Raw genomic sequence first — 19,354 nt, 5'->3', positions numbered from 1 at the left:
CCCTAAATTTTGCAAAGACGCTCACCCCCACAAAAAAAGCAAGAGCCCTCCCCCTAAAAATGAAAAAAAAAAACCTCTCAAAACAACCCTCCCCAAAAAATTTCAATGCCGCAGTCTGAGGCATGACCTCCCCCCCCCCCCCCTCGGTCGGTACCCCCTTTGTGCATACAAAGTAAAATAAGAAATAACAACGTCATGTCGGCATATTATTATTATTTTATAATTTTCAGTCTTGTTTTTCCAATGCTTTTCAAAAAATGTTTTATTTAAATTTTCAACAAATTAAAAATCAAATGCTTATTTCTTTCTACCCTAAAACTAAGTTCATAAAAAAATTACGTAATAAAAAAATATGCAGAGCGATCAATTTTTGGCGAAGCACGTGGCTCCGTGTTCGCAAACTTTTATTTTTCCATTACTTTATTTATTTTAAACAGCTTTTCAATAAATGTTCTATTTTAGCTCACAACAAATTAAAAATCTAATGCTTATGCCTTTCCGATTCGATGTTTCCCTGAAAAAAAGTTCACGAAAAGAAAATAATAATAATAACCATAAAATAAATTATTTAAATAAAAAAATCGGTCCTACATTTGCATATAATAGCTTCCAAACTGAAAAATAATTGAAATATTTGAAGGATGCAAAGAGATTGAAATCTAATACACAGTGATCAATTTTCGGCGAAGCACGTGGCTCCGTGTTCGCAAATTTTTATTTCTCCATTACTTTAATTTATTTTAAACAGCTTTTCAATAAATGTTCTATTTTAGCTCACAACAAATTAAAAATCTAATGCTTATGCCTTTCCGATTCGATGTTTCCCTGAAAATAAGTTCACAAAAAGAAAAAAAAAATAATAATCACAAAATAAATTATTTAAATAAAAAAATCTGTCCTACATTTGCATATAATAGCTTCCAAACTGAAAAATAATTGAAATATTTGAAGGATGCAAAGAGATTGAAATCTAATACACAGCGATCAATTTTCGGCGAAGCACTTGGCTCCATGTTCGCATACTTTTATTCTTCCATTACTTTAATTTATTTTAAAACAGTTTTTCAATAAATGTAAAATCAAATGCTTATGCCTTTCCGATCCAATGTTTACCTGAAATAAAGTTCACAAAAAGAAAAAATAATAATGATAAAATAAATTATGAAAATGAAAAAAGCTGTCCTACATTTGCATATAAGAGCTTCCAAACTGAAAACTAATTGAAATATTTGAAGGATGCAAAAAGATTGATATCTTATACACAGCAACCAATTTTCCGCGAAGCATGTGGCTCCATGTTTGCATTTTTTTTATCGTTTTAATCTTCCATTTTTTAAACAGGTTTTCAACAAATATTCTATTTTAATTCAGAAGTAATTGAAAAGCAAATGTTTATTCCTTTGAAATTCGATACTTCCCCCTAAAATTAAGTTCACAAAAGCAAAAAAAAAATAAGAAGAAAAATAAAACTACATATTCACAATGAAAAAAGTCTATTCTGTATTGATAGCTTCTGAATTTTACAGCTTATCCTAGAATTGGGGACAGAGAGGGCTTAAGGACTATCCCCCCCCCCCTCTCAAGCTTCACACAGTAGCTCTTTGAAAAAAAAAAACTGCAAGTAGGGAGTGGTTTATTGCACTACTCTCTATTGACAAAGCTTCTTTTTTTCAGCCATTTTTCTGATCATTAGAAGCGATCTGATGTCAAGCTGCGTATGTTTGCTAAACGAAATTCCGCGAACTGAAATCGTTTCAACAGGCGTCAAAAGTAAGATTTTCATAGCACTCACCGAAAAAAAAAAAGAGATTTTAGAGACTAAATCATGAAAACAGACTTAAGAGACACTCAAGAAAAAAAAGAGACAAATAGCTAGAAAAGGGACTAGTTCCGAGGCCTGAAAGAATGTTTGGCGTCAATCTGAGGTCAGCTCGTATTTTTCAGAGTCGTCTGAATCTGATTGGTACTCGCATAAGAGTTGTATCAGTTAAATTCATTTGAAATCTCGTTTCTTTCTTCTTCTTTTCTTTTTTTTTTGAAACTTTATTTAAATGTAGTTTCCAGAAATCGCTACAAACTACATTTTTTGGTATCAAACTACTCGCTACACTACATTTTTTGAAAAGTAGTGTGCTACACTACAAACTACTAAAAATGTAGCTACTACAGTAGCGTCGCTACTTGTAGCGCGCTACTTCCAACCACTAATCTAAGGATTATAATAAAATTAGTTATGAAACTATCATATAAGGGCTTTAGACTGACATCTTCGTTTAGTAAAAAAACTTTTTTTTTCATAGAGAAAAAAAATAAAATTGGTAAAAATTCAGTTTTTTCACCACAAAAATAATATTTTTTCTTTATCAAAAAACCTAACTAAAGTTTCAAAAACGATGTCTAGATGATATATGGGTCCTTATTTGTTTATAGAAAAAAAAACTATTCAAATAGGTTAAATACTTTTGAAATAGTGTCCATTTCAAATTTAGTGTTTTGCTGGTTTTTTCCAAAATGGCTAATTTTGTGCAGAATTTTAGTAGGTTGTAACTTAAGAAAAAAAAAATTTCCTTGCCAAATCTTTTTGGGATATTTGATGTGTCCTTTAGTTGTAAATACTGCATTTTTTTCAAAAAAAAAAGGTGATGGTCATGTGACAGGCCCTGCTTGAACTGAAATGGAATGTATATTCAGTAAATTATCACCCATTAGCCAGGGCTAAAGAGAAATACGTGAAATACATCGCCAGCTCAGTCATTTCCAGCCGAGGACTGCAGTTTCGTGATTATTAGCACTCATCAGCCCGGCATAGGAAAGTGACTGAGCTGAAAATGGAAAACCTCTTAAGGAAACCGAACCATTGCTTCGGTCACTCGTCTGCTCTGCTAATTCCATATTAGCTACCAGTTTGTTTCGCACTCTTGGCTTCCTTAAGAGGTTTTCCATCTCCAGCTCAGTCACTTTCCTATGCCGAGCTGATGAGTGCTAATAAGGACGAAACTGCAGTCCTCGGCTGGAAATGACTGAGCTGTCGGTATATTTCATGAAATGGAATGGCTTATCTTTCCATTTATACAGTCTTACTGCCGTCTCTTGAAAGACTTAAAAATGGAGTTTTATTTCATTTACAAATCATAACGTAGAATCTTAAGTTATAAAAAAATAATAATAATAAAATTAAACAAAGACAAAATTTAAAAACCTTCAAAAATTTATTGAAGAAATCTTACCACATCTCTTTGATCTTCTTGCACTAAATCCATTTTATGAATGAGACAAAATATTTTGGCTTCTGGTGAGCTTTGTAAAATAGCTTCCAGACATGACTGATAATAATGCATATCTTTCTCTAATTCACGAGATTCAACGTCAAAAACGTATATAAGTACCTAAAGGAACATTTTTCATATTATTAAACACATAATAACACAAAACTTATAAATCAAATTTAAAATTACAAGGAATGATACACATGAGTTCAAGTAATTAAATTAAAATCATATATCTGTACTTCAAAGCCAAACTAATATAAGTCACACTATTATTACTTTGCAAGAGCGCGTAAAATCGTTTGCCTGGTGCATACAAGGATTGAGACTTGTGCTCTCATAACACTGGTTAATAGTCAAAAAAAATTTAATACAGAATTACATTGTAATGATTCAATACATAATATGTTGTTTAAAATGTAGCGTTTATAACTTAGAAATAATTTTTGAAGGAGATATAAAGTAGTTGAATGAGTTTAAGATTAGGATTGCATAATTTACTAAATTGTGAGTGAGTTGCCTGTTTTTACGATTGTGAGTTTTGTTAACCCGTTCAGGACTAACGACATGCGTTTGCGTCGGCTGCTTGTCCCGTCCGAATCACGGTTATTTGCGTTCTGGCGTATACTACTCAAGAATCCGAGCGACGCTAGTGTGCGGCTCCATTTCGGAATGAAATGTTTACTATCAGATGGAGTTACTTATCCATGTTCCGTCCAGATGATTGGTCTAGAACATTAGTATTTTTCTCTCTGACGTCAGAATGGGGTTCATCAAGTGTGTGATTTATTGGATTTCGTGAAAAAAAATATAAACATGTGCTACAAATGAAAAGGGAAACGCATACTCATTTTGAAATGGATGTTTCTAGTTTCGATTCCATTTATAATGGGATTTCATGAGAGATATTCTAGAAAGGGGTTTTACTTTTAGATTCATTTGTGTAGCCATGGTGAACCCGTCATCTTTACGAGGAGGAAATATCTAAATTTATGACTGATCCATCTATGGATCTTTTAGACGACATTGAAACTATAAATTATTTTTATTTTAGTTCTTCATACTGTAGACAGGGTTCATACACTTTTGGTTAAAAAAAGTTCCCTGACTTTTCCAGGTTTTCCAGGTTGTTTTTTAGAAAATTCCAGGTTACTCGCTTCATTCAAAATTTAAGTTTAAATAGTAATATTTTCAAAATAATTAAAATTGTTTAAAGTAGCAATGCAGAAGAACTGAAACTTCTCCCCTTAGATTTAAAAAAAAAAAAAGAATTTTTTTCCTTTGTTTTCTCTGTCAAAATTTTAAGTTTTCTTTAAACATTTTGTTCAAAATTGTTTTAATTTGTTTACTATTTGTTGAAAACAGAGTACTTTCAACTTATTTTAGCGTTTCTTTGATGTCACGCGTAATATTATAGCGTTTTGCTGTAGTCCTGCAGCAACCTTTTAGCATCCGCTTTTGGTTTACAATACTTTTTATTTTCTTATAAGTAGGTTACACAAAACATATTGAGCAAAATGCAAAGCTAAATTTCAGTATAAATATGGTTAACTTGTTGTATCAATCGGCATACCATGTAATGCATAGTAACAAAAATCAACATCCGCCGATCATAGGCCAATGCCAATAATCTTTTTTTTTTTTTTTTCACATATTAAAGGACGCTTACATTAAAATTTCAAATTTTCTTTTCCAGAAAGTAATAGTTAATTTCCAAAAATTCATAACTTTTTGCACATTTAATGTTATTTTCAATGTTACTCATTGATATAAACATCCAATTCTGTTTCTGGAAGTTTAAGTCTACTTCCATTGTGCAAACGATCAAATATGGCGACAAAGTGAAAAATTTAAAATAATAAGTAGATTTTTGGATTTGTAGTATAAAAGTAGTAATAAATAATTAATAATCCTTAAAAAGCTACAATAAAAGCAAAATAGTCAGTATTTAGCACATAAGAGTCTAAATCAATTAAAACAAAAAATGTTATGAAGATTAAATTTTGCATTTTTCCAGAAAATGATTACAAATTATCCGGAAAAAAAGGCACAATTTGTGTTGTTTTCGTTTGCATTGCAATTAACATCCAATGCCGTTTTCGGGAACTTAGGCACTTAAAAAGTCTTGTGTACTTCCATCTTGGGAATGACCAAATATGGCGGCTATGCCCAAAAATAAGAAATAGCTTTTTTAATTTGTCGCATGAAGACAATTAAAAAATAATAAATCTTCATGAAACTACAATTCATTGAAAAGTTTTTATCACATTTGCGTCCGAGGCAGTGAGGATAAGATTAAGTTTTAAGAACAAAATTTTTCATTTCTCAAGAAAATTATTTTAAATAACTAAGGTCAATGTGCCTAAATGTGATGACCCATAAATGCGACAATGTACTTTTACCAAAAATCTTGGAATAAGAATCGTACCCAAATGCGATGTAATGAAAACTACGCATTTCGGGAACGAAATCCGAAACTCTACATCGCATTTAAAGCATTTCCCTCAGGGTATTCCCCACAGCTCTTTGTGTCTTCCAAAATCGAGCTCCCCCAACATTCCCTAAATGCGACGCGCTAGCGCGAAAAAGCGATGTTCAAGGTTGTCTCATCCTCCAAGGTCAAATAAACTACGCCCACAGCCCGACCTTGAACACATCTTTCACCTATTGGAAATTGAGAGGAGAAGGACATGATCTGTGGTAATTAGCGACGCTCGAAAATATTCGTCGCATTTTGGCATCGTATCACAATTGGACCGTTCAGCGACCTAATAGCGGCAAATCGGATACCCTAAATGCGGAGTTGCGGAAAAGCTCTTTATTTGACCAATATTTAAGGTAAGTTCATGATTTCATGCTTTTATTTCAATTACTTATTTATTTTATAACATGTTAGAAAGAAAAAAAAAGTAACTGAAGTTTCTTTTGAGTCACATGATGAAACAGTCACGTGGCAATTCATATTCCGTGGATTTTTTTTTTTTTTTTTTTTGTTTTGCGTTCGCTGGGTAAAAAAGTGCAAACGGAAAGCGCATAATTTCTTTTTTTTTATTTCATTCATTTATTTTAATGATATGTTGAAAAAAAAACAAGTCATTGAAGTTTTTTGAGCCACGTGTAATGAATAAGTCACGTGACAATATTCCGTAGATTTTTTTGTTTTTGTTTTGCGTTCGCTGAGTAAATAATGTTTAAAACTAAGCGAATTTATGCATTCTGAAAACAAAAAGTTAATAAAAGCTGAAAATTTTTAGTACTAATGGCGTGCTTATTAACGAAAATGAGAAAATTTAAACAGTAGAACTTTGGGTTCTAAACGTATTTCAACTGTAAAAATTCTATTGCTAAACTGAAAAACAAAAAAAAGGAGATACTTTTGCTTCATTTTTAACTGCAATTAACTGATTTTTTGCACTCCAAAGATAATGAAATTAGGGAAAGGGAGGGGGAAGGCAACTTAATTTATGCATGCTGGCTGCATGTGCAAGTCAAGGAATAGTATTTGTCATCTTTCAAAAATTAAAACATATAAACTCAATCACTAATCAAGGACCTACTCTATTTTAGGAATTGCACTTTGCATTGTCCTTGGTATTGAGGCAGGTGGAAAAGGTGATAGCTTAGCTAAAACTAAAAATGATTTCTTGTATACTCCTACGCAGTGGCATGGGTGACACACAGGATGGTAACTTATGGTGTCACCCCCCCCCCCCCCCCCCCCCCCCAACGCAAGAAAAAGGTTTAAGTGTTTGACCATGAAAATATTAAATTATTAAATCCAATTTGGTATCAACCCCTTCAAAGTTTGTCTCATAATGCAAGCCCCCCTCCCCCCCCCCCGTAGTATGCAACCTTGTTGATAGAGTACATATATTTTTTTTAAAGAAAGGGGGAAATTTCTAAATTGAACAATATTCAAAAATTTGCAATTCCACTTTAGATCTCACCTCCAAACGGGTGACGCCCAGGGCGCCCCCCCCCCCTGCTGTCCAGTAGTGACCTTACTGCTCCTACATTATAGCTTCAAATCTATGAAAATTGGGACAACAGATAAGTGCCCTCCATGCTTCACACCAGAGGAAAAAATATATCAATTTAATTTTGTAATTTTGAAAAAACAAAAAAAGATTAGAATATAAATTAGTAGAACTTCATCTTTTTTTGCATATCATTGCAGGCAACTATGAATAAAGCATCTACATCAAAATCCTATACTGTTGAAGAGCTAAAGCAAGCTGTAGATGATGTAAAATCTGGAAAATTAACTGCATGGCAGGCCCATCGGAAGTACAACATACCTCACTCAACTATACATGGCCAAGCAAAAGGATGGACAAAGAGACCTGCGCCATCAATAGTAGGACGGACCAAAGGTCGCCCCACAGCACTGTCACAGGTAAACCAAAATTTCAGTTTTCATAATGAGCATCAGTAATGATTGTGGTCTTGTTAACAGTTCACTCCCGAAGTTCAGATTTGAGTAGCAAAAAAAAAACCCGTCGCCGTCTCGATAACTTGATGTGTAATAACTCTAATATTCCTTCATATTGAAATTTCCATCAGGTTCCTAACTCTTAAAGGAAGGCGTGGAAAATAACTCAAAGCTTTCAGCCGGTCCCTTAGAACTTAGAGACTCAACTGTATTTATTTAATATTTAATTTCATTTTAATGCAAATCTTTTTTAAAAGGGGGCTATAAGGCAATGTTAATCTATTTTTTTCTTTATAGGAAACAGAAAACATAATAGCAACAAGTTTGAGAACCATGAATAAATGGGGATTTGCACTAAGCAAAGAACATTTGTGCGATGCTGTGCAGCAGTTTGTGCTGCAGAACAAACTTTCCACCCCCTTTCATGATGGCCGTCCAGGATGGAAATGGCTTCGTGCATTTATGGTACGAAATAATTTAAAGCTCAAAGTTGCTCAGAACATGGAGGCTTCAAGATTTAAGCAACAGAGGGACCCTTTTGTTATATACGAATTTTTTGATCTTCTAGAAGAAAACTTTACAGCTGCCGATGTGTGGGACAAACCGGATGCAATTTTTAACTTAGACGAAACTTCTGTTCGATTTGATCCTAGCAGGACCAAAGTAATAGCTCCTGTTGGAGAAAATGCAAAACGCCAGATCTTCGGATCTGGCAAAGAATCAACAACGGTATTAGCCTGTGTATCTGCATCTGGCAGAATTCTGCCCCCACACGTTTTGTTTGCCGCAAAGTCAGTCCAGCAATCGTGGCTTGATGGGGAGTTAGAAAAATATCCTGGCACATCCGTGGACATTACTGAAAATGGGTGGATGACCCAGGACTCATTTTTCAGGTGGTTCAAAAATGTATTCATTTCAGAAATTAAAATTCGTCCTTGTGTTTTAATTCTGGATGGGCACATCAGCCATGTTTCCTTGGATGTTGTCATCAAAGCTGTGGAGGAAAACATAAGTATCATAAAATTACCACCTCATACCACGCACATTTTACAACCAATAGATGTGTCATTTTTCAAATCTTTAAAAGCAGCTTGGGAGGCTAATGTTTCCCACTATATTAGATCAAGCCATGGGAAACCAATGGGGAAAACTCGTTTCCTCGTAGAAATTGGTAAAGTATGGGGTATGCTATCGCCGAGCATCTGCAAAGCCGGGTTCAGGAAAACTGGAATCTTTCCATTCAATAGAATGGCAATCTCTGAATCACAATTTGACCCGATTGCATTAAAACGATATAAAAAATCTGAAGCGGAAAAAAAGCAAAGTAAGTGAGAGCTTAACATTTGCTCCTACGTTTAGTAATGAGGATTATGGTAGTGCTGCTATCGAGGATGAATTTTGCCTTGAAGTCCTCCTGGCAAAAGAAAATCAAGGCACACTTCCCGATGATTTGGAATCTTCCCGTGCTTTTATGACTGAAGTCCCAAGCATTCCATTTCTGGAACCAGCCAATATAGCCAGTACAAGTGCCCAAAGTATTCCTTTTCCAGAACCAGTCCCTTTTGCAAGTACAAGTGCCCAAATTGTCAGAAGCAGCTTTTCAAAGTGTGACAAGTCTGTACAGACAAATCTCACATTGGATAGTAGCATTTCAGATGAAGATTTTGCATTTCTGCAAAGAATGAACGACTATTTCAAAAGGCTTTGCTGCGATAGACCTTTGGTTCAACAGTGAGCGATGCAGCAAGTTCAACAATCAACAGGAATGCAGCAACCTCAAATGTCTCCTGTTCAAGGATCCTCCGAATCGTTTGAAAACTGTCTGTTAAAAACTATATCAACATCTACCCCAAATCCTCCTAGGAAGAGAAAGGCAGTTGGGGCCAACTTTGCTGAATGCCTTACCACTGAAGCCTACTTGAAGAAAATGCGTGAAGAGAAGGAAGAAAAAGAACAGAAACAAAAAGAGAAATTAGAGAAACAGGCAAAGCGCATGAAAGCGAAATCGGCTTCAGGAAGACAAAACGATCCATCAGAAAAAGAAAATAAGCAGCCAAAATTTAAAAACGCTGGAGTAAAGAAAACGAAAAAAGTGAAAAGTAAAAGAGAGGAAGCAGAAACAAGTACAGACGAAGAGGCCTTTTCTCTCCACAATAGTGATTCTTCTGTGCACGAAGAAGATTTTTCAATAAGCCTATCCCCAGCTAAAATGGCTGAAACAACAACAATAGAGCCTGAAAATAAAGTTCAGGTTGGGTACTATGTTATAGTTGAATATGAGGGGGAGTTCTTCCCAGGGATTGTTACAAGTGTACTTGGTGATGAAGTAGAGGTTAGTACCATGGCTATGAGTGGTCCAAAAACTTGGAAGTGGCCCGAACGCTGCGATAAAGTTTTTTATGACATAAAAAAAATACAAGAAATTATCCCATCCCCTCATCTATTAAATTCTCGTAATAACTACAGTGTCCCAGAAATAACTAAGTATCAAAAATTTAATTAATGAAGCAATGTCACAAGTAATAAAGATCATTTTTGTTGCAAATAGTGTTTGTTGTCTCTGTAATTCACATATTTTTATCATTAAGTCAATAGAAAAATTTTTTCTTTTCTGAATTGTTTTAAATGAAATTGTTGGTCAATGTTTAAAAATCTGATGATGACTTTATAGTGGGGTTATCTGAGGTGCATAAACAATTGTCACATTTAGGCACATTGAATGTCTCATTTAGGTTTTAGCTATCCTAAATGTGACAAAAATGACCTAAATGTGACAATGATTTATTATCTTTTTACTAGTAGCTAAAAATATAATTTGGTCAAAACAAATTAGTTTAAGAATAAAAGAATAATTATATTCAGTCTTTTTCAACTCAAGCACCAGCAAACTCGAAATATGGTCAAATATTCCCTAAATGTGACAAACTCAGAGGAAATTGCATCTCATTTAGGCACACTGACCTTATAGAAAAACAATTTGTGGACCATTTTTTGTTATTTTCATCAGTTTTCAATTAAAGAAAACATCCAATTCTGCTTTGTTTTTAGAAACTTAGGCATTTTAGGGTCGTATCTACTTCCATCTTGTGAATGACCAAAGATGGCGACTACGTTTCACACGTAGCTGAAATGATTTTCGATCAAAAAAAAAAAAATAAAAACGATTTTCCCCGATCGACCCTCCCATCTACAGGTTGTGCTTCCGAAGCAGTAAATTGTCTTCTCTCCTTTTGAGTTTGTGCATAATTGCTGTTCACCTGATTTTTTTTCCCTTGGGAACTACTGAGAGCCAAAAATGGCGGCTGCTGAAGATTTTTTGGGTCGCCACTTTTTTCATTGCTATAAAATTGTTACAATTTTTTTTAATACATCGATAAAAATGAAGATTAGATCTCATAAAACCAAATTCCCTGGGGAAAAATTGGGAAAAAAAAAATTTTGGGGACACATTTGGAAAATTCCCTGACATTTTTGACTATGTCATTTTAAATGATAATTTTAAGTTTTCCCGAAGCGTACGAACCCTGAACCGAATAGAATGTTGTGGCAACCCATCTATAACTTTAGGCAGTAGAAAGAAATGCGTTCCCCTCACTGACTCCATGCAAGAAAATCTTCGCTCTTTTGGCGCATTTTTCGTTGTGAAAAAAACGTTCATTTTTCGATTGCAGTTTTTAAGTGCCAGTCGGTTTAGATAAAAATTTACAATTTTTTTCGTGAAATCACAATAAAAACGAAGACTAGACCACATGGTACTTAATTCCTTGGGAAAAAAAATTTTTTGGAGGACAAAATTTGAAATCTCCCTGACTTTTCCCTGACATTTTTGACAGTGTCATTTTCCCTGACAATACCCCGGTTTTCCCGGAATTCCCGGAGCGTACGAACCCTGGTAGATACTTTCTAAAATTATACGCTGAAAAAGAAGGGAAAGGATTTAGACGGAGATGTGTTGTTTGCTCGAAGCAGAATAAAAGACTTAACATTATCTATGAGTGTAAAATGTGCAATGCACATTGCTCAGTGCTTTGAAATTTTTCATGAGGCTTTAAAATATGAAATGTTACAATATTCTTCAAGTATTTCACAAAAATTAAGCGCAACCATTTTTCCTGTTTTGTGCAAAATATACTGTCTAATTTTAATAATCTTAGTTACAGTAAAAAACAATATATTTTGTATTTTTTTATTGTTCCATTAAATTTTTTTGTTATGATTGAAATTATGACATATGTATTTTATCATATATTAAAAAATGGTTTCGTTTCTATGTGAAGTGAACATTCTATTCATTGTTATGTAATGTGTACTTTCTGAAACTGCGAATTAGGCTTAGTGGGAGAAATTGCCCTGGCCTGTACGCACAGTCCGCGTGTAAAAGCTGCCGTCCTGAGGGAGCACTGGCTTCGGCGGCTGTCGTCCCGAACGGGTTTTTGAAATTGCAATCGTCCTAATTATAACATTTAGTACCTACATGATGAATTTTCAAGCATATATTATAGGGGTTTTGCCAGCTTAAAGTGTAAAATCCTTTTTTTAGTAGAAAAAAAAATGTGTCCTCATGCAATTTATTACCACTAGAAAATTATGACAGGTTTTTTATTAACTCATTTGTAACTCTTGTTTAATTTTAACTATGGTTTACTTATTATTTTATGTACTCTTAAACTAATACCAAGGACAGATGCAAGGGAGGGACTTTGGGGGCAATCGCCCTTCCCTTCAGGGAAATGAAAGTGTAGGCTTTCTTTGATGACATTAAGAAAAGGAGTAGGGTTCAAATCTTCCTTCCAAAAACTTTTCGAAATTGAAGCGTGAAAAAGGCAATTTTAGACTATCTTTGGTGATGTTAAAAGATGTTTGGAAGCTTTGTCTTGAACGCAGATATGTTATAGAAAGAAAGAGCTAGGGCAGAAATTATATGCCAATAAACAGCTTTTATTTCATTAAAACTAGTTGTAGACCAATATTAAGAAAAAATGAAACTATCACACAAATGCAGTTTTGACAGCACCTTTCTCTAACTTCTCTCACGGAAGTGCAGTGTCAATACGTTGTGCTATGTGAGGGTCGTTGATGGCTCAATTATTTGTCTATTTTAAAATTATTTACAGCAATATTTGTTTAGCCACAATTTCCACTGTAACAGCCTACCTCTGTCACAACCAGCCCCAGTCATGCAGTAATAACATGAAAATGAAAATCGCCATTTTTCGACTAATGTTAGTCTGGCCCTGAGGCAAATATATATTCCGAAGGAAAAAAAATTAAATTTAACAAAAATTAATTATTTCATGCAATAAGAAATATATAGCAACAAACCTCCACATTCCTAAATATATTATCTCTTTGACTAGCAAAATAATTCTCCATAAAAGCTTCTTGACCTCCACAGTCCCATAAATTCAATACAAGATTTCCCAGGAAGCGTACATGAGAGTGTTCGACATCAACTGTAAATGTGCAAAAAATTTAAAAAATCTGCATAAATAAAATGTGTGTTACACTGCAATCAAAAGGAAAAAAAATATATTTTTAAACAGAACAATGAATGAATAAACATTTAAAACAAATAATGAGGGAAAAGACAAATACAAGGCACATTTAAGGGAGAGTGCTAAAGGGTACCGGGCTCCTCCCGAAATAATTTTAACACTATTAAATATGAGTAGGAATTTTTTGGAAAGTTCTCAGATTATTTCACTTGATCCTGTCCCGAATTCAATTCTAATATTCATACTAGAAAAATACATAATGAATACAAATTAAAATTTGATAACAACATACTAGGTGTAAAAAAAGTGTCATTAAGAGGGTTTCATTGCCCCCACCAGTCTTAATGTGGAAAATTCCCCCACATAAGTCAGAATGGTCTTAATACAGTAAAATCCCTCTAACGTGGACACTTACGGGACAATTTTTCTTGTCCGCAGAAGAAGGGTTTAATAATGTTATTTGTATTGGAGCTGGGGAATTAAAAATTGTCCGCCTTTGAGGGATGTCAGTTAGGAGGGGTTTTACTGTAGTAAGGTTAATGTACATTAAAAGATAAATACATCATAAAATCTAAGAAAAATTGAAAAGCAACAAAATTTAAATCTGAGTTTTCTCTTACATAAAAATTACTTTAAATGTGATGATATTCGTAAAAAAATTTTTAATTAGTTTTGCACTATGGTATTATACTGAAATTTTCATTCAATGCAGAAAACCGTATTTTTTGTTTACCAATTATGGAATACAGCCCTACCTAATTTCAAATTATATATAAACTAATAATATAATTAACAAAAAGAAAAGAAGAAACTGACACATGAAAAATCTATCAAAATATGAAAAGGGTGAAATTCTAAATACCAAATAATTTAGGTGAAACAAAAACTGATATGTCATCAGGGGGAAGATTAGCCCCTACTCCACAAAGCTCTTTCCGTACTGCATGTGGGGAAGGTCCCAAAAACGTGTAACTTTTCTTGAGAGTAGGGTTGGCAAGTTTCTGCTGAGGTGATTAAAACCACTGGTAGAAACCGGTTAAAACCGGCATGGCAAAAACCACTTTCTGCCACTTTGCGGCAGAAACTGGCAAAAACTCACAAAATGAAAAATTAATTCTTGATATACAACAGAAATGCATGGATAAAATAATTAATTGTTAAGCACTAATTTTGTAACAAAATTATCAAAATTGAAAATCAAATGTTATTGTTTGGACCCAGCAATTGCCTCTTAGAAAATGTGGATTCACAAATCTAAATAAGCTTGCCAATATGCACAAATGAGAAATTTTAGAATATTCTTGAAACAGAAGAGCTAGCAGAGAATGCATCAAGGAGCAAGCAATGTACATGAAACTTTCATCTATTGTAAAACTGGTTCACCATGTAGTAACTGGGGTTGTGGTAAAAATTTGACTAGAAAAATAAGTTTTGAGAAATGGGGCCAATTTGTTTTGCAAAGCTTTGACATTAGGTACAAAATTTAGGCAAATAAAATTCTGGCACTTTCTTCTTGAAGCACATGACATGATAATTTCAATCACAAACAATTTAGAGGAAGCATATAAGTGAGCAAATTACAATCAAGCAATGCCTGTTTAATTCTGTATATCATTCATCTTTCTTAAGCACCCATATGATTTTTCATCTTTTGTTAGATTAATCCAAATATTCTGAGCCTCTGCAATTGAAAAGTTCCCTTTCTGAACTAAATCAAGAGCACTAGCATTGGATTTTATTTTTTAACATGATGTTTATTTTTTTAGTTTACTTAAACAAATATCATTTACAAATTACCTGAGTTATTAAAGACATTTTAAAGTTTTTGCTAGTTTCTACCGGTTTTTACCGGTTATAACCAGTTTCTGCACTGGCACGGCAAAAACTAGTTTCTGCCGGCAGAAAAGCCAACCCTGCTTGAGAGCCTTAAAACATGTAACTGAAATGGGAAAAAAACCTGTAAAATGAAGCAGCTCAGTCAAGAAACGAACCCAATTGAGAAAAGGCTAGCAAGTAAATAGATAATCAAAAGTTACGGTTAGAGGAGACGAGATGCTAGGTAAGAAAATATAGAATAACAGTCATAAAATCAGAGAACTTCACACATAAAATTTCACTGCCGCTTAAAAGAAAAAAAAACAACATTGAAAACTAGACTCACTTGTAGCTCCTAACCGACGAGTATCTCGTGCAATATAATTTGCAAAGATTATAGACCTCATACTGGTTTTTCCAGAACCACTCTTTCCCATGAGGAGAACCTAAATAGATAATTCAAAATGTAATACTCTTTTAAAATTATAGATGAAATAATATGTATCATTTGTGTAAAATTTTTCAATTTAGATGAATGAGTTTTTAAATTAAAAACCATTTTGAAATTTAATAACTACCATATTTTCGGGAGTAAGCGGGGCATCGTAATATATTCTTACAGGGTGGCGACAGGAATTCTGAAAAAAAGTTCCCTGACTTTTCCCTGATTAAGTTCACCAAATTTCCCTGATTTACATTACCAATGATAATGGTTTTCTTTCTTTGCTTTACTTGAAATCCATTGTATGTTTGTGGGCAGTTCTCAAAAGGTGGGAGCAAACACAGACCTCAACTTTGAAGCTTCAACACCAAATAACTTTCATTTTAATTAACTCAAAAATTTTTGAGTTAAATTATAATACTGTATAGAGACAAGAATTGACATAAATTATGGAAAAAATGCTCTTTAAATGCCCTTAAAAAAATATTTTCTTTGCTAAAAGGCGCAATTTTGGACATACCAAAACGTTAACTGAGCAAATGTACCATTAAAGAAAAATTTTTTTAAATTATTTCCATACGTTTCAAAAAAAATTTAAAGGTATTAATCTTACACTGAATAATTTTTTGTTAATATTTTACACAAATAACAAAAGTAAAGACAGATTATTCACTTTGTAAACGATTTTAGAAAATAGTAGGTTTGAAATTTGATGCATGTCCAAAATTTACGATCTTTAAAATGCTATTTTTTGAGAACTAAGTATATGATGTTTTCATTTTAAAGGTGTTTATCGAGCCTCGGAATCAATTTTTAATTGTTTAAAAGTGTTTTCATAAGCTTTTATGCAGTATCTTAGAAGAAAAATAATTTTTTTTAAACGTACATGTGAGATGTCCAAATGGCGTTACGATCTTGACGCCGATAATTCTGTCCATTTTATTCATAATTTTTGATGATCTACTGTCTTCTAACCTCAATAAAAAACATTATTATAATGTTATCTTCTTTAATCCATTGGTATTCTGCATAATTAATATGTTACACATTGAACAATACATAAATTACAGTAGAAACATGGCTGCTTATGATCGAACCGAAAGCCATTTTGCGCTAAAATCGCCAAGCAAACCTCCGTTGGCGACAACACAGTATACGATAAGCTAAAGGTTACCAGAGGGGAATTCCAATTTGACAAATGTAGTTTATCGTCAGCTGTACCAGTTTTGGCGACTTTATCACCTGCGCTAGCAATTTTTTTTTTTTTTTTTTTCCACTTTTATTATTTTAGAATTCTTTTTCTCTTCTTTCTTTTGGAAACATAATTTAAACGGTCTCCAAATAGAAATACGAATTTCTTTCTTCAATAATTTTTTTAGACATCATTTTAATTCTTATGACATTAGAAAAAATATTCATTATTAAAACTGATGTCACTTTTTACAATTGTATTATTTTTAATTTGAAGCTTTTTTTTAACTTTGCACCAATTTCTTCAAAATCATTCCAAAACTTTATTAAATGTAAAGAGCAGCATGTATAGCCATTCAAGTATTTCATTAATATCCTCTTTATTATTAAATTGCAAAATTTAAAAAGTAGTAAATTAAATTTTCATTGGAAAAGTTAAAAATCAGATTAACAATTGTCAAAAATGGTGAAACTTACGTTATGATGATGTCCAAAATCCGTTACCTACAGGAAAACAATGTCCAAAATCTGTTACCTACAGATTCCTGATTTAATTTGCTAATTAACAATTTTTACAAATACCTGCTGTCTTTTCATGTTCATATATTGTGTTCTAGGTATGCATACTATAGAATAAAATCAAAATTGATGTCAAATTCGAAAATTTTTGAAATTGCTCAAAGTTAACTTTTTTGTTCCCACCTTTTGAGAACTGCCCTTGTATAAAATGCAGTATTTTAAACGTTTTAAGTTATGTAAAGTTGTTGAACTAAATATATATTTTAAAAAGATGCTACTTTTTTAAATAAAATGGTTAAAAAAAAAAAAAAAAACAAGACAATTTTTTTTGGGGGGGGGGGGCAAATGACATACATAACAGTATATTAAATTTTTATACAATGGAGAGATTATACAAAATTAAAATTAAAAAAACTTTACTTCCAGAAACCACTTAGCATATGAATTTAAGAAACTATTAAAATTACTTTTAAAAACATGTGTATTTATGATAGTTCAAAATAATTTCAATTACTTTTTTAGTTCTAAGTTTTCAAACAGCTGCAAGAATAACAAGTAATAGTGAAAGAATAGAAGTAATGCAGTTATTCTTAACTAATTGACATATTTATGCAAAACAGATGAAACCATTTGACAACCATTCATAGGGAGCTTTTCTCTAATCAAGAACATAGGTTTTAATGAATGAATACAGCATTTTAACAATAAAAAAATAAAGATATTTTCTTAAGTACACAACTCTATTTCAAATGATTTCAGTATGTAACGAGAAAAAAAAATCTTAGATTGCTTTTGCAACAAACTTGGAAATGCAATGGAAAAAAAAGGGAGAAAAAAAAGCAATTGGTTAATTGCAAAATATATAAAAGAATACAACTTCGTTATAAAATTAAAGAATCACTAAAGTCTGAAGAAAAGAAAACCTTTATAACCTGCGGTGACAACAAATAGCATAACGGCAAAAAACAGTTTTTTTTAATTGAAAGTTCAATTTTAGCACTTAAATTAAAAACGCGAAGAAGTAATAACTTTTAAGCTTTTATAGTATTAATTAGAAACCAAAAATTTCTTCTTGAAATCGTGATTATAGTACCCCTAATTACTTTCGAGACAATGGAATCAAGGCAAAGGAGCTAAGGCATAATTGAAGGCTTCCTCTTTGCCTGTATGGTAGTTTATTTTACGTAGCATTGAAAGCATAAAAGGAAATTTCAAGCTAGGTAAAATAAACAACTAACATACACAAAAAGCAATCTTAGGAAGTTCATCCTGTGGTTAAAAAGTAAGATTCAATACTTTGACGTTGAGGAAAAAAGATGCACAAATATGCGGCAGTGTATAATCGCACCTCATTAATTTAAATTTTTTTTTTTCAACAGATAATTGGCGGAAAATGCGTATGGATTTAAGAGTACTTAATTTTGTAAAGCAAAAAAAAAAAAAAAATTTTTTCTGCAAAAAATCAATTTCTTCCCCCTGATTTGTTGTAAATTTTTTTTCAAAATTCCCTGATATTTCCCTGACTTTTTCCCTGATTAATAAAGTTCCCCTGACTTTTCCCTGATCTGTCGCCACCCTGTCTTAAGGAAAAAGATTTTTAATGTATGCGCTGCACTCAACACTAAACTACTTAAAAGCACAAATCGTAGTAAAGAAAGCTGGAATAAAATGTGAATAAAAAGAAATATTTTAAATTCTAGTTAGTATTTTTAATCAACATTAATAAAATATTTTTTAAAATCTCAATCTTGCACTTTTTTTCCTTCTGCATCTGTCAATTCGGCCCATCGCTTTCAAGGGTTGATTTATCCGATCTCCAACGGCAAACGCATCTCTCCGCAATGCCAAATCTCTCTGGTTGCATGACGATTTCCAGTTGATTGGCTTTGTTAATACTTTTAACTAACACAAACTATATTAAAAGCGAAATTAATGTGATGCAAAGCTTTGTTTGCATGTTAAAAACAGAAGATGAAAAATATTTTACTACATAAAATGTGAAAGAAAATATTTTGTTACCTTTTTCTTCATTGTAGCAAAGTTTCTACACCTTTTAAAACAGGAAAAAAATTTACAATTTAATAATGAGTAATTGACAACCAAGACATATATCGCCGCCCTCGCTGCTCGCTCCTGTTTTTATTTTTCTGTCACGTGAAGTTTATCTACTGCCAACTTTTAGAAACTAATAATG

At 32.7% G+C, this 19,354-nt stretch overlaps 1 protein-coding gene across 1 annotated transcript; it reads right to left on the bottom strand.

Moving 5' to 3' along the window:
• Window positions 1-481: 481 nt before the first annotated feature.
• On the bottom strand, window positions 482-19,199 carry LOC129222918 (ras-related GTP-binding protein A-like). The gene is made up of 5 exons (XM_054857479.1): window positions 19,180-19,199; window positions 15,355-15,454; window positions 13,021-13,151; window positions 3,228-3,386; window positions 482-514 (listed from the first exon to the last, which is right to left on the bottom strand). The coding sequence occupies exons 1-5, from the start codon at window positions 19,189-19,191 to the stop codon at window positions 482-484; spliced, it is 435 nt and encodes a 144-aa protein (XP_054713454.1). The 5' UTR covers window positions 19,192-19,199.
• Window positions 19,200-19,354: the final 155 nt, after the last annotated feature.

Source organism: Uloborus diversus, chromosome 5 (assembly GCF_026930045.1).
Source record: "Uloborus diversus isolate 005 chromosome 5, Udiv.v.3.1, whole genome shotgun sequence".
Taxonomy (NCBI): domain Eukaryota; kingdom Metazoa; phylum Arthropoda; class Arachnida; order Araneae; family Uloboridae; genus Uloborus; species Uloborus diversus.
This window is presented reverse-complemented; position numbering and strand designations above follow the sequence as displayed.